A 13,033-nucleotide genomic window follows, 5' to 3' on the forward strand; every position below is an offset into this window, starting at 1 on the left:
TCAGGACAGTAAACATGCTCCGTTGGCTTTGCGTCCCCCTCCAGCCCTGGTAAATACAGTAGAGTGATGGCGATTATAGAATTAAATTTTCCACTTTTAATTCCAGCTGTTCCCAGCCCCAGTTTGACACTCATTTGCCAAATAAGAGTTTTTCTTTCTATCCAGCCCAGGACTTAGGTGATGTGTTCCTATCACCTCAACATTGAAGTTAAAACTGCATGTGCTCTCCTGTCTTTGCCAGAGAATACACACACCACACACTACTCCTAGATGGACAGCCCATTGCTTCTCTAGACTAGCATTCCAATAAACTTTATTTTATTTCTAACTGTTACAGGTTGCAAAGAAATTGTCCTTGAAGATGAATGAGGTCGACTTCTATGAGCCGTTTATGGATGAGCCCATTGCCATCCCTGACAAACCTTACACAGAAGAGGAGATCGTGGAGTTTGTGAAGGAACACCAAAGGTGCCCGAGATGGCATGCAAGGGATGAGGGTTCTAGGGTCTAGAGAATGGAGAAGAGCCTCTCAGTGCTGACATCTCAGACCCACCAAGAGCAGCATCCTAGAGTCACTACCCCGGCAGAGCAGACCTCAGCAGTACAGCTGCGTTGCTCATTGATAAATAGCAGGGATGTTACTCCATCTGAATATGGGTCTGCACTTGCAGGCAGGGTTAGACTACCTCCCGCCAGTCAGCAAATCACCTTAGAGCCAGAGCAAGATATAAATAAAATTCTACACTAAAAATGATAGCAATTTATTGAAAGCTTCCTAGGTGCCAAGTACCATGCTGAGTGCTTTATGAAAACGATTTTATCTAACTTTACAGGGTAATTATTGCTATCCCAACTTTAGAGATCAAGGAATTGGACTCATAGTGGTTAAGTAACTTAGCCAAGGATGAACATTTTGTACCTAGAACTTCTGGGAGAGGAAGACTTGTTACCATTTAGAGTAGCCATAGCATGAATCAGCAACCTTTTTCCTTACAGAACAAAACAGTAAACATTTCAGGCTCTGCGGGCCAGATGGCCTCTATTGCAACCACGCAACTCTGCCACTGCAGCCTGAAAGCAGCCACAGACCACGTGTAAACAAAGGGGTGTGGCTGTGTCCCAGTACAAGTTCATTTACAAAAACAGAAGGCACTGGCTGGATTTGGCCCATCAGCTGTAGTTTGCTGACCCCTGCTCTTGATGGAGGGACAATACGGGAACATGGAACGTGGTGGTGGGCTCACTGGCCCACTCAGCCACCCTTTCCGCATATGCGCAAGTGTGTTCACTGAACTCGGAGCCCCATGATCCCCTTGGAGCCCCATGATCCCCTCGCCGGGACAGTCCTAGCCCCTTCAGGGAGGCAGGGCTTGGAGGAACAAATATTAACATGTCTAGCACTATTTGCCAACATTCAGAAAGAAGTGAACTATGAGCAAAATATAGGTCCCACCTGTTCCCCCAAACATCCCTAAAGGGCTTTTGATGGATGACTCTGGTGATAGAACAAAGGTACTTCTGGGCTAGGGAAACTGAGAGTTTCTGTTTTCTCTGTGAGGTTTCCTCATTCCAGGCCGGCTGCAGGCTCTCAGCACTGGCACCTGTGTGTGAGGAGGGAAATAGCTTCTTGCCCCGGGAATGAGCTGACCCTGTGCCCTCTGACCCACTGTTTGTAATAGACTTTATAATCTTTGTGTCAATTGTGTCTGTGAAAAGCCCGAGTGGTTTAGGCCCAGCTCTGTCTGACACAGCAGGGTAGAGCAGGTCTACTTCCTTAGGGGAGAAGGGGTTTTTAGGGCTCTTCATGCAAATGCACCAACCTCTCACCCTACACTTCATTGTGTTGAGGCTGCAGTATCCCCCATGGTGATTCCTACTCAAGGAAACTCTTTTTTTTTTTTTTTCAGACCCACTCTTCGTCGCCTACGCCCAGAAGATATGTTCGAAACATGGGTAAGAAAGTGGCAAGCTCTTTCTGCCTTTTAGAAATGAGTATATTCCCCAAGAGTAGCGTCCCTTTGATTAAGTCTCCAGACTCAAACTAAGTCTTATTTGGCTGGGTGGGTGTCTGGATGGTGCGGTGTTCGAAACATGGACAACATCACATTCAGTTAAAACCCAGTTCTCCATGGATACAAGTTTAGCCTCTTTGGTGCTACTTACAAGGCAAAATTATTACTCTGTCTCTGAGTTCACTTTCCCCATGACTACGATTCCATGCATTGGCTGCCAGATACCCAGCGTAACGCGGTGGAGGGAGCTCAGGCTGTAGAGTCATACAGACTTGGGGACCACCTCGTAGCTTTGTGTCCTATATCAATCATGTGATCTTTCTGAGCTTCAGTTCTCCCATTTAAAATTGGGATACTTTGTAAGGATGAGTGATATGAAGAGTTCAGAGCCCAGTAGACACTTGCTTAATTAATGGTAGCTGTTATTGTAAATGTCAACTCAAGGCACTGGGAAGCAGCTAAGCCAGCTGTCCTCTAGGCTGTGTCATGGACAACACATCAGGTGGCTCAAAGAATATTAGAAAGAGGGCCTTGGAGATATTCCCCCAGCCCCCAGCCTTGGCTTTGTATAGAATTCCATAAATAATAACCACCAAAGTTAGTGAACCATTTTTCAAAGGATTTCGTGAATCATCTTACTTGGACCCTTCAACAGCTCTAGAGAATGATGCAGAATGAATATTAGTTTGGTCCCATTTTATATATGGAGAAAGTGATGCTCACACAGGTGAGACTGACTACTCAGGAACACAGAATTAATAAGTATCAGTTCTTGGAACTTAAATTTAGCCATCTGGAGCCAAATCTCATGTTCTCTCCAGTGTACCTCTTCAGAGTGGCCATGTCCCCACAAGGAACCACTTGGAGTTGGGGGGAGAAAGGAATTAACATGGAAGCATTTATTTAGTTAGCTCTTTGATTCCGAGTCAAAAGAGATGGATGTTATGGATGAACAGAAACAGGGAGTAACTTGACACTTACTGTTTTATAGACTTGTGACTTACTTGGATGTTTGAAGGTAGAGCAAACATTTCACAAGACACTGAAGGGCAAATAATCCAGTCTAGAGGAATGGGTTATTTAAGAACAACCCAGCACAATAGAAACATATTTTCCTAACATTTAAACCTTTCAAAAGGTTAACCTTTAAAAGATTTTATTACTAGATTCAAAAATAATAACAAAAGGGTATAACAGTGCTTTAAAAATAATATTCTTTTAAAATTGCTTTTACTTTTCACTCTACAATAATTTCAGACTTACAAAATGAGTATAAAGAATTTCATTATTTTCTCATCCAGATTCCCTAAATATTAACATTTTACCACTTTTGCTTTATCCTACTCTCCCTTTCTCTTTATATATGTAAATATTTTTTTTCTGCACTGTTTGAGATGAGAATAAGTAGCAGATACAACTCCCCTTTATCCCTGAATACTTCAGGTGTTTTCTGAAAAGCACTTTCTCTCATATAACCATGGTACAAGTATCAAAATCAGGAAATTAACACTGATATAATTCCACTATATAATCTGTAGACCTTATTCAAACGGACCAGTTGTCCCATCCTTTATTGCAAGAGAAACCCTTTTCTTTTTCCCAGCCCAGGATCCAATCCAGGATCTCACGCTTGTGTTTGCTTGCTTTGTTTCTTTAGTTGCCTTTAATCTGGAATAGATTCTCAGTCTGTCTTTATTTTTCTTGACACAAAGTACCATTTTAGCTTAAGAGTGATCATTGCTGTTCTGTTCTTCTATGGCTTTATCTTTAGGTTTTCTTTTTATTTCCTTTATCCCTAAGAGACATGTCTCAGATATGTAGGTTTTGGAAAGGGTGAGAATATAAAACTGTAGAACCCTTCTCCCAGACTCTCCTTACTGACACAGCAGTGTCACACTGAGATCATGACATTCCAGAGCTGAAGAGCCTGCATCCTCCCCCGATCACAGACACCAACACCCCGCACTGCTGCAAAAATGCTCCCTCGTGTCATCTCAGAGGCAGATAGATGTTCAGAAAGGAAGTTCACTGTCTTCATTGGAACCCATACTCTGCTCTCTTTTCTCTTAATGAATAAGATAAATTACAGCCTTTTGCTATAATATAAAATAACAGTGATGGCTCATATTTTCCACATTATTGCATATTGAATTGTTTCCCAATTGGGGAAAGGTGGTGTATTGGATTTAACCAGGTAGACAAAAGGGCAACTAGAATGACATTCCTTCCCAACACCTAATTCTGGAATAGCCACTGACTTCCCAGAGGCCCTCCCCAGACCTAGCCAGCCCCTCCATCCAAGTCTTCAGCGAGGGAGGAAAGGCAGGACAGGCCCCTCCAGGGTCATCTTTGAATCTTTATAAAAGAAGCAGCGGAAATTGATTGGGTCAGAAGGACCCCTGGGGAACAGCTCCCCAGACCCCCTCCCCACCCACCTGTGCCCCCTAGAAGGACACTTCTCCAAAGAGTGGCACCTCCATTGGCCACTTGGCCACAGCAACCTAAACCACAGATGTTGTAGAACGTGACCCGTTAATGAACTTAAAAGTCTTTATCTTCAACACCCTCTTCCCCAGACATTACTACATATTTAAATAAGACAGGAAATCTAGCGAGGGCGGAAGCAACTATTGACCTTTTTCTCTCCCCAATTGTGCAGGTTTTTAAAGCAGCAAACCATAGAAAGCACATCATATATTATCACTAAATAAGTTGGTGCCCAGTAATATTTGCTGTGTGTAAATCAGAGAGCTACTTATTTATTTATTTTGAATATTCAGTGAACGTCAAGTGAAACAGGGCAATCCAGACCCGGCACTGACCTGTCGTTCTCCTTGGAGATGCTACACTCCGTCCTGACAAGTGATCAGCGAGAGTCCTGGGCAACTGTCCCCAGGGGATGGGAGTCAGCAATTACTTCTAAAAGAGTCTTGCCTCTACTACAACAGCAAAGTACTTCCCAGGCAGGGCCAGAGCCCCCCAGATAAGTGCTAGGTCAATTCATTGCACCTTAATTAGGGAGCCTGCTAGTTTTAGCTACATTTTTTTTTTCTTTGCGTCTCTTCATTCAACATGAGAACACACATTCAACAAAGACTGGAAGGAGATAGAGCAAAATATTAACAGTAGTAATATATCTGGTTGATGGATAGCTGATAAGTTTGGTTTCTTCTTGGTATCTCTAATATTGTCTAATATTGTTCAATGAGTAAGATTTTTATAGCCATATTCTTTTTTTGAGTCAATAGACATTAAAAAGAACCTCCATGCTAAGCACTGAGGTTATAAAAATGAATGTTACTGTCCTGTCCATAGAAGCTCAGAGCTGAGAAGGTGAAACAGTCTCAAGACATGTAACACCAGCCCAGTCCGCTCCCTGCTGTGACAGAGGGCCGTACAACGTGCTGGGGAGTCCAGAGGAAGGTGTTCATCAAAGTCATTCCCAAGTCTCCAGTTCTTTGGGGGATCCTGTGCTCAGTCACTTTATATACAGGTCCCATTTCTGCTTCGTTCGACTTAAGTAAGAGCCACTGATCTGAGTTTGCAACACCTTCTGCAAACCCTGCAGAGGAGCCATCAATTCATGGCGGCTGTTCTACTGCCCGTGGTGGTGAGAAAGAAAGAATGTGGGTGCTGTGGTCTGAATGTTTGTGTCCCCCCAAAACTCACATGTTGAAATCCTAACCTTCAAGGTGACGGTATTAGGATGTGGGGTCTTTGGGACGTGATTAGGTCATGAGGGCTCTGTCCTCAGGATGGGATCAGTGCCCTTATAAAAAAGGTCCCAGAGAGCCACTAGTCACCGTTGCACTATGTAAGGACACAGCAGGAAGGCACTGTCTATAAGCCAGAAAGCGGGCTCTCACCAGACACCAAAGCTGCTGGTGCCTTGACTTCCCAGCCTCCAGAACAGTGAAAAATAAATTTCTGTTGTTTATAAGCTACCCAGTTTGTGATATTTTGTTATAGCAGCCTGAATGAACCAAGGCAGTGGGCTTTGAGGCCAGACAGACCGGCTTGAATCCCACTTCTGTCACTTCCAGCTCTGTGTAAGTCACTTCAATTCTGTAAGCATTAAATAGGAGTGACTTTCATTTGAGATTTCAAGACGATGGACTTACATGGTGCTCACATAAAAAGTGGCAAATGGCAGATATTGTTGCCCTTTTAATCATCATTGTTATTTTTAAGGCATAAACCCTTCCCTCAGAGAGCTTGCCATCCAGTTGAGGAGGGAAGATTTGTGCAATTAAAATGAATTTCCAAGGCAATGTGATCTAAAGTCCAGATGGGTGATCTGGGTAGCAAAGGCTGTGGGGTTCAGAGGGAGTCCCTGGCCGTGCTCTGTCCTGTCGTCAGCTCATCTCCTCCTCCCCTGTGCACGCTGGGTTCTTGCTGAGTAACCCAGACTCACCAGTTTGCCCATGGACTCTTGCCCTGTGAGTTTATCACTGAAAATACCTGGCTCCTCGCACAGGCCTGCTTCTTCGAGGGTGTTCGAGGCAGATTTGTGTGCTGAATCTCTGAGACGCACAAAGAGACACTTTTTTCCTTGGTGACAGTTCTCCATCCAGGGACTGTCTCAGGTCTGGGGAGTGACAGCCGTATTATGAGCAGCGTCTTAGAAAACAAATATGGATTCTTAATTCTAAAACCAATTTCCAAGTGCATCCTAGAAGGGCACACAGAAATGAAGCCTGCTTCACAGAGTTAACAGCACGCACTTCCAGCTGACGGCAGGAGACAGAGGCACAGGATAGCCTAATGAGAACTGATTGGGATATTCTGTCTGGCGATAATAGCAAATGTAAAACAGTGAAACCTCAGACTCCCCTTCTGGTTGCTGTCGGATTTGTGTAATAAACCAGCACACACAACACACACACACATATACATCTGTAAAATTCAATTCCCCACAGAATCTGACCAAGGCAGTGCCCACTCTCTTGTTTTTAATAATAATATTTTCCATTTAATCTCTCTTAGAATTTTTGGAGGTTTTGTCAATTCCAAACTCAAAGAAAAAAATTAGCATTTAGATAGGATCGCACCAGCATTAAAATCAATTGAAATAGAAACAGAGATCATGGGAGGGTTGAGACACCTGGAGTTTTTTCCATAGGATGATTCTGATGTGACATTCAGGGTGCCCAGTGAATCCCTCTCCCCATGTCTGCCATAATCAGTATTTGCCTGGCTTTGTCCCCAGGTGCCTCATTCTCACCCATATTCCTCCCAGGCTCCTCAGGATCGCATTTATTTATTTATTTTAGAGATAGGGCCTTACTCTGTCTCCTAGGCTGGAGTGCAGTGACACCATCATAGCTCACTACAGCCTTGAACTCCTAGGCTCAAGTGATCCTCCTGCCTCAGCCTCCCGAGTAGCTGGGATAGCAGGCATGTGCCACCATGTCTGGATAATGTTTTAAAATTTTTTGTAGAGATGGGGTCTCGCTTTGTTGCCTAGGCTGGTCTCGAATCCCTGGCCTCAAGTGATCCTCCTGTCTCAGCCTCTCAAAAGCTAGGATTATGAGCATGAGCCACTGCACCTGGCCAGGATAACATTTCTTATAATAGAGGCCCCTCCAAGCTCTTGCTCTTCTTTCTCTGGGAACAGCCAATGCAAAGGAAACGCAAGGCATATAAGGCATGTGGTCCTCTCTGTCCAGGACATAGAAACATGAAATGCCCTTTGCTTGCCCATAGATTTAAAATACTCTTCTAGTTTCTTTTCCTTATCCCTGCCCCCATAGCCATACCCACTTTTCTCAGTCACACACACTCAACCTTCCCCGGGCCCAACTTCCAGCCTCTTCCTGGAGCATCCCATACTCATAGAGATGCTCTGGGAGCTTATACTGATTTGACAAGCTTTGGGGAGAGAACAGAAAGGACCCTAAGGAAACCACTTGGAGGTTACAGTCAGCAAAGTGTCCCCTACTGGATTCTGTTTCTTCAATAAGAGGTGTTGGCAGGGTCCTAACAGAAGTACTACACTTATACACAATTCTTATGTAAACAACATCGACCCATATCCTCACTGACCTCAGTTGACCTCCATTGACCTAATTGATTCCTGTCTGCTGCTCATTTGGGGATAGTTTCAGGATCTGTCCGCAGCATTCAGAGGTTTTCATAATCTGGTGCATCACTGATCATGTCACTGGTGGTGAATTGTTCAAACCGAGACTGACAGCTGCATTTGCTGAGCTGCCTCCAGAGTGACTGCTGCTCTTGCAGCGCCTGATAACCCACACTCACATTCTTCCTCATTTTGCCTTTTGCTGCTGCTCTCCTGGACCCACCAGACCACGGGAGTGAGACCCATTTAGTGCTCATGTCTTGTTTTGTAGTTGGTGTCTTCCTGTCTTGCCAACTCATTTATCCAAATCCCTGATCAAAACCCGTGCAGTCCTGCCAGTTGCTCATCAGCATCCCCTTCCTCGATGTGTGCGCTGCTCTTCCTCTGTGCCTCTGTGTCCACGCCCCCTTCTGCACCTCTCCCTGCCTCCCCTATTTCCATTCCAGCCTCTGAGTCCTTGTCCCTGGCTCACTCCTTTGTGTCTTTCCACCTGGGAGTGTAATCTTCGATTCTTCTCTCCTACAGGAAGATGACATAAATGGGATCCACATTGTGGCGTTTGCAGAGAAGAGTGACCCAGGTAGGAAACCCTCAAGTGCCTCTTTTATGCCTTTATCAAAAACTGACTTCTCACCTTTGTCAGCCCTCGCCGGTCTCTTCCCTCACTTCCATCTACAATCAAACCGCAAGATGTTGGGCACCCCCTGGTGGTCGCCCGTTAGGTGTGAGTCTGTTTTCAATTGTGCACATAACTAAGGGGAGAGGAGGTGTGGACAGATCAGAATCTCAAATATTCCATTTAACTGCCCAGACTAAGAAGGAGAACCAGGCACTGGGGAGAGTACGAAAACATCCTAGCCTTATGAATGTGTGTGGGTATGTGTGTGTGTGAAGTTCTGTGCACAATGAAAGTTTATTTATCAATATTGTGATCTAGCCTATATAAATCACAATCCTACCTTAAAATAATTATAAATGTATACTTTGATCCATAAAATATTGTCTGTGCTTAGGAAACTGAACAGGAAATATTCCCCTAAATAATGAGAACTGGACAAAACAAGCAACTTATTTTAAAAGTGCAAGATGACCCTATAAATGAGTAACTTTGTTCTATTTTTGGAACTTGGACAACTTTTCCCTGGTTTCACTCTTTTCAACACTGGTGGAAAGTGAAGTACAGGAAAAATTATTGTTGTAGGTGGTAAAATGCTAGATCCCTACGGCAGTGCTCTGTGAGACACAGGCTCCCTAAAGGGAAAGTGCAAGTGGAGATTCTGAGGTGTGTTTTGGAAAATCTGGAACAATCCAGAATGCAACCAGAGAAGACAAGGATCTTCACTGAGGATGGCTTAGCAACCAGGCCTGGGGCCTTGAGATGCTTGGGCAGATGTTCCAAACCCTGACGGTGCACAGAACTGCAAGCACCAAACCCACCTCGGGCTGGGTTTGGCTGATACAGCGCCTTCAGGAGGCCGGGATTTTACAGGGCCCTGCGGCAAGTTCTGACGCACCATCAGGTTTGGGAACCATAGTTCCAGGTAATGCAGAATTCAGTGGTATTTGCTGGGGATCTCAGCCTCTTGTACACTCCCAGGGAGAGATCTAGAGATCACTTCCACTGGATAGACCAGGAAACAGAGGCTCAGAGAAGTTAAACAAACTGCTCAAGAGAACACAGGGGCAGATCATCGAGGGGCAGATTATCTTGTTCATCGATATACCACCTTATTCTCACACAGTGCCTTGACACATGGTAGGTGCTTAATAAATATTTGTTGGGCAGATGATTAGATAGTGTGATGACTGACCCAGACTGAGCCCCAATTTCTTCACTCTCAGACCAGCTTTTAAAAATTTTTTTGGTAATACTTTATCAGCCTCTACAGTTTCTTACAGACTGAAACCCAAATTTTTTATTATACAGTTTTTTAAATCAAGATATAATCCACATACCATGATAGTCACCCTTTTAAAGTATACAATTCAGTGATTTTTAGTAAATTTATAAAGTTGTGAAAACATCTATCAAATCCCATCAGCAGGCATTCCCATTCCCTACCACCTCTGCAACCACTACTTACTACCTCTAAGATTTGCCTGTTCTGGACATTTCATATGGATGGAATCATATAATACGTGGCCTTTTGTGTCTGTCATCTTTCACTGAGCATATTTTTAAGGCATATCCATTATATAGCATGTTTTAGAACTTCAGTCCTTTTTAGGGCTGAATAATATTCCATTGTTTCAAACCAAAATTTAGGTTCCAAATTATCTGAGAGCTCTCCTGCCTTTTTCATTAAACTTTTCAAATGTCCATTGGTATGCCAGATTTTTCATCATAGACTTACAGAGCTGGAAAAACTCTTCAAGGAAATCTAGTCTTTGTCCAAAAGAAAAAAACTGCCAGTGTGGGTTCAGCTTCCTTGGACAGATTCTGGCCACCCCTCTCCCGCTGGAGGAGCAAACAACAAAGGAAGCCAGTTGCCTAGGGTTTACACGGTATAATCAAACAGAATCGGATCCCTGGCATTGACTGAACAGAGGTGAGGTTGCCATGGGCAGCAGCCTGCTGGCCAGACTCCAGGGGGCTTCCTTCCCCGCCCCACCTGCCCCTTCCAGGACTGTGGGGAGGCCTGTCTGGCTCTCTGGAACAATGGAACAAAGAGGCCTCTCTGGAGTTGCAAGAACCTGTTTGACGGAGATTGCTGCTCTAATGAATCAAACTCCTGAAACTACTTCCACCTCCTCCTTGCACAAATATCCCTGGGCCCCAAGCTGTGCCTTTCCCCACAAGGGCCCAAGCTGGGGCTTGTCACCGGGAAGCTATAAGCAGTATAGCAGCTGAGGTGAGGGTGGAGGAGGGATAGGGGCTCTCTAAGCCTCTTCTTTCAGTGAGGGAGGGCCTTGCTACTCTGGGCTGGGCTGGGAAAGGGAAAGGCTTGTCTGTGAAAGTCTCTGACTCTGTGGTTGATCCGTGATTCACTGCAGGGCACTGATGTGTAACCTAGGCTGAGGGGCCTGGCTGCAGGACTAGGAATTTCACTCCTGCAGAATGACAGTCCCTCTGGATACCTTTGCTCTTGCTAACAAGTTATACACAGCCTATTGTCCCAACCAAACTGCTACCCGCCCCCTGGCTGACGGAAGGTCCTATATCCAGGAAAATAGTACAGTTCTTAAAGAGCTAACAGTGTTGAGAAACTATGCTGGAAGCTTTACGTAGATGACCCCATTTAGTCCCTAAAGCTACTCTAACATGTGTATGATTCTTATTATTCCAGTGTCAGTTGAGAAAAGTGAGTCTTAGAGGTTAAATAACTTGCCCAAATCACTCATGTTCTAAGCCAAGATTCAAATTCTAGCAGGCTTTCTTGACCTCTAAAGGCATCGTGACTCTGATGAAGGTGAAGATTGTCACTTACTGTGTGCTTATCTGACACAGCCACCCCATGAGGGAGGCACTATTTTTATTCCCATTTTACAACTGAGGAAGCTGAAGCAGAGAGAGTTCACCTCGCTGGGAAGCAGTGGAATTGGGATGAGGCTGGAGGTGTGTGGCTTCCCAGAAAACGGGGATCCAGAGAAGTTCAACGGCGTGCTCAAAATCACAGGGTTTTAGGCACAGCGCGTGGGATTAGACCTCCTGAAGGCTCCTTATGGGCACCGACCCGCTGTGACACCACCTCCCGGTTAAGGCCACCCCCCCCCAACCCCGGGCAGACTCTGAGCATGCGCAGTGCTGCCGCACTGTACCCGGCCAGAGGGGAAAGCAGGGGAGGGACAGGGAAGTGGGAAGAGAGCAGAACTGCCCGACGCTCGGGAGCCGGGTTAGTGAAGAAAAAAGCCCGACTTCCTCCGACTGTCTGTCCTCTGATGTTCCCATATTTGGGATCTGAGATTATACAGCAGCAGCAACAGACGTCTGTGCCAGTGACCTGGGTCCCCCAGGGACTGTCTTCTAGCAAGTCCAACGTGACATTCACAGCCACGAGCTTGTGTTCGCCCCTGTCGAGGGCTGAGGGCAGGCAGCCTTCCCTGGAAGGAGGCAGGGTCTGCTCTCCTGCCCTGGAGGGCAATCGCTGGGTCTCTCCCGCTGCAGGCTGTCACCCCGCAGGCGGCAGGCGGGCCTGGCTGGGAAGGACGTTTCTCCGCGCTCTGCCCTTGCCGGCTGCCTGGCGGCGCAGCCAGTCTTCCCCAGGCTCCTGCGCTCAGAGAGCCGGCCAGAGCTGCTGGTTTGACAGGTTTGAAAATGAACGACTCTCTTCCCTGCCGCCCCCAGATGTGTCTGTGTCAGGCTGACATCTTCTTTACAACACTTGATGAAAGCTTTGCAAAGCGGCGTTTCTACATGAGTGCGTGCTGGATGGGTATCCTCCAAGGGCACCGGGAATATTAGCACTAACAAGCTGGAAACGCAAGGACAGGCTGCTGTCTGCGCGTGTGGGACAGAATTAGTGATGGGCCCTGGAAGGAAGGTCTCCAAGCCCTGTTCCTCCTCCTGAGCATCGATGGCCTCAGGTTCTTGTAAAATGTTTTTGAGACCAGTTGTCCTAAATAGAACACCAACTGCTTCTTTGAGCTTTCAAATTTAAATTTGGTTTTTCAAATTTAACATTTACTTCTTACTGTGTGCTAAACATTGTTCCAAGCACTTAGCTAACATCAATGCATTTAATCTTCGCCACAGCCCTGTGTGGCGGGTACTGTTGTTACCCTCTTTCCCAGTGTACAGATGAGGAAACACAGGTACAGGGAAGTTCAATAACGGCTCAGGCTCACGTGGATAATGAGTGGTGGAGGTGGGATTCAAACCCAGCAGTCCAGCTCCAAGTCTGGGCTCTGTAACCACTGCCTTAAGCCTCTCTCCATCATGACAGCGTATCATTTGACTTTTTCACCAATTCTGGGGTCCTAGGGCCAGGAGAAGACAGAG

General features: G+C 45.7%; 1 protein-coding gene across 1 annotated transcript in view; it reads left to right on the top strand.

The window, feature by feature from the left end:
* CASQ2 (calsequestrin 2) overlaps positions 1-13,033 on the top strand; it is a 62,720-nt gene that overhangs the window by 38,873 nt on the left and 10,814 nt on the right. Inside the window, exons 6-8 of the mRNA XM_069478927.1 lie at positions 338-468; positions 1,908-1,953; positions 8,620-8,674. Coding sequence (XP_069335028.1) covers positions 338-468; positions 1,908-1,953; positions 8,620-8,674 — 232 coding nt within the window. The remainder of the gene's footprint in view (positions 1-337; positions 469-1,907; positions 1,954-8,619; positions 8,675-13,033) is intronic.

Source organism: Eulemur rufifrons, chromosome 8 (assembly GCF_041146395.1).
Source record: "Eulemur rufifrons isolate Redbay chromosome 8, OSU_ERuf_1, whole genome shotgun sequence".
In the NCBI taxonomy this organism is placed as follows: domain Eukaryota; kingdom Metazoa; phylum Chordata; class Mammalia; order Primates; family Lemuridae; genus Eulemur; species Eulemur rufifrons.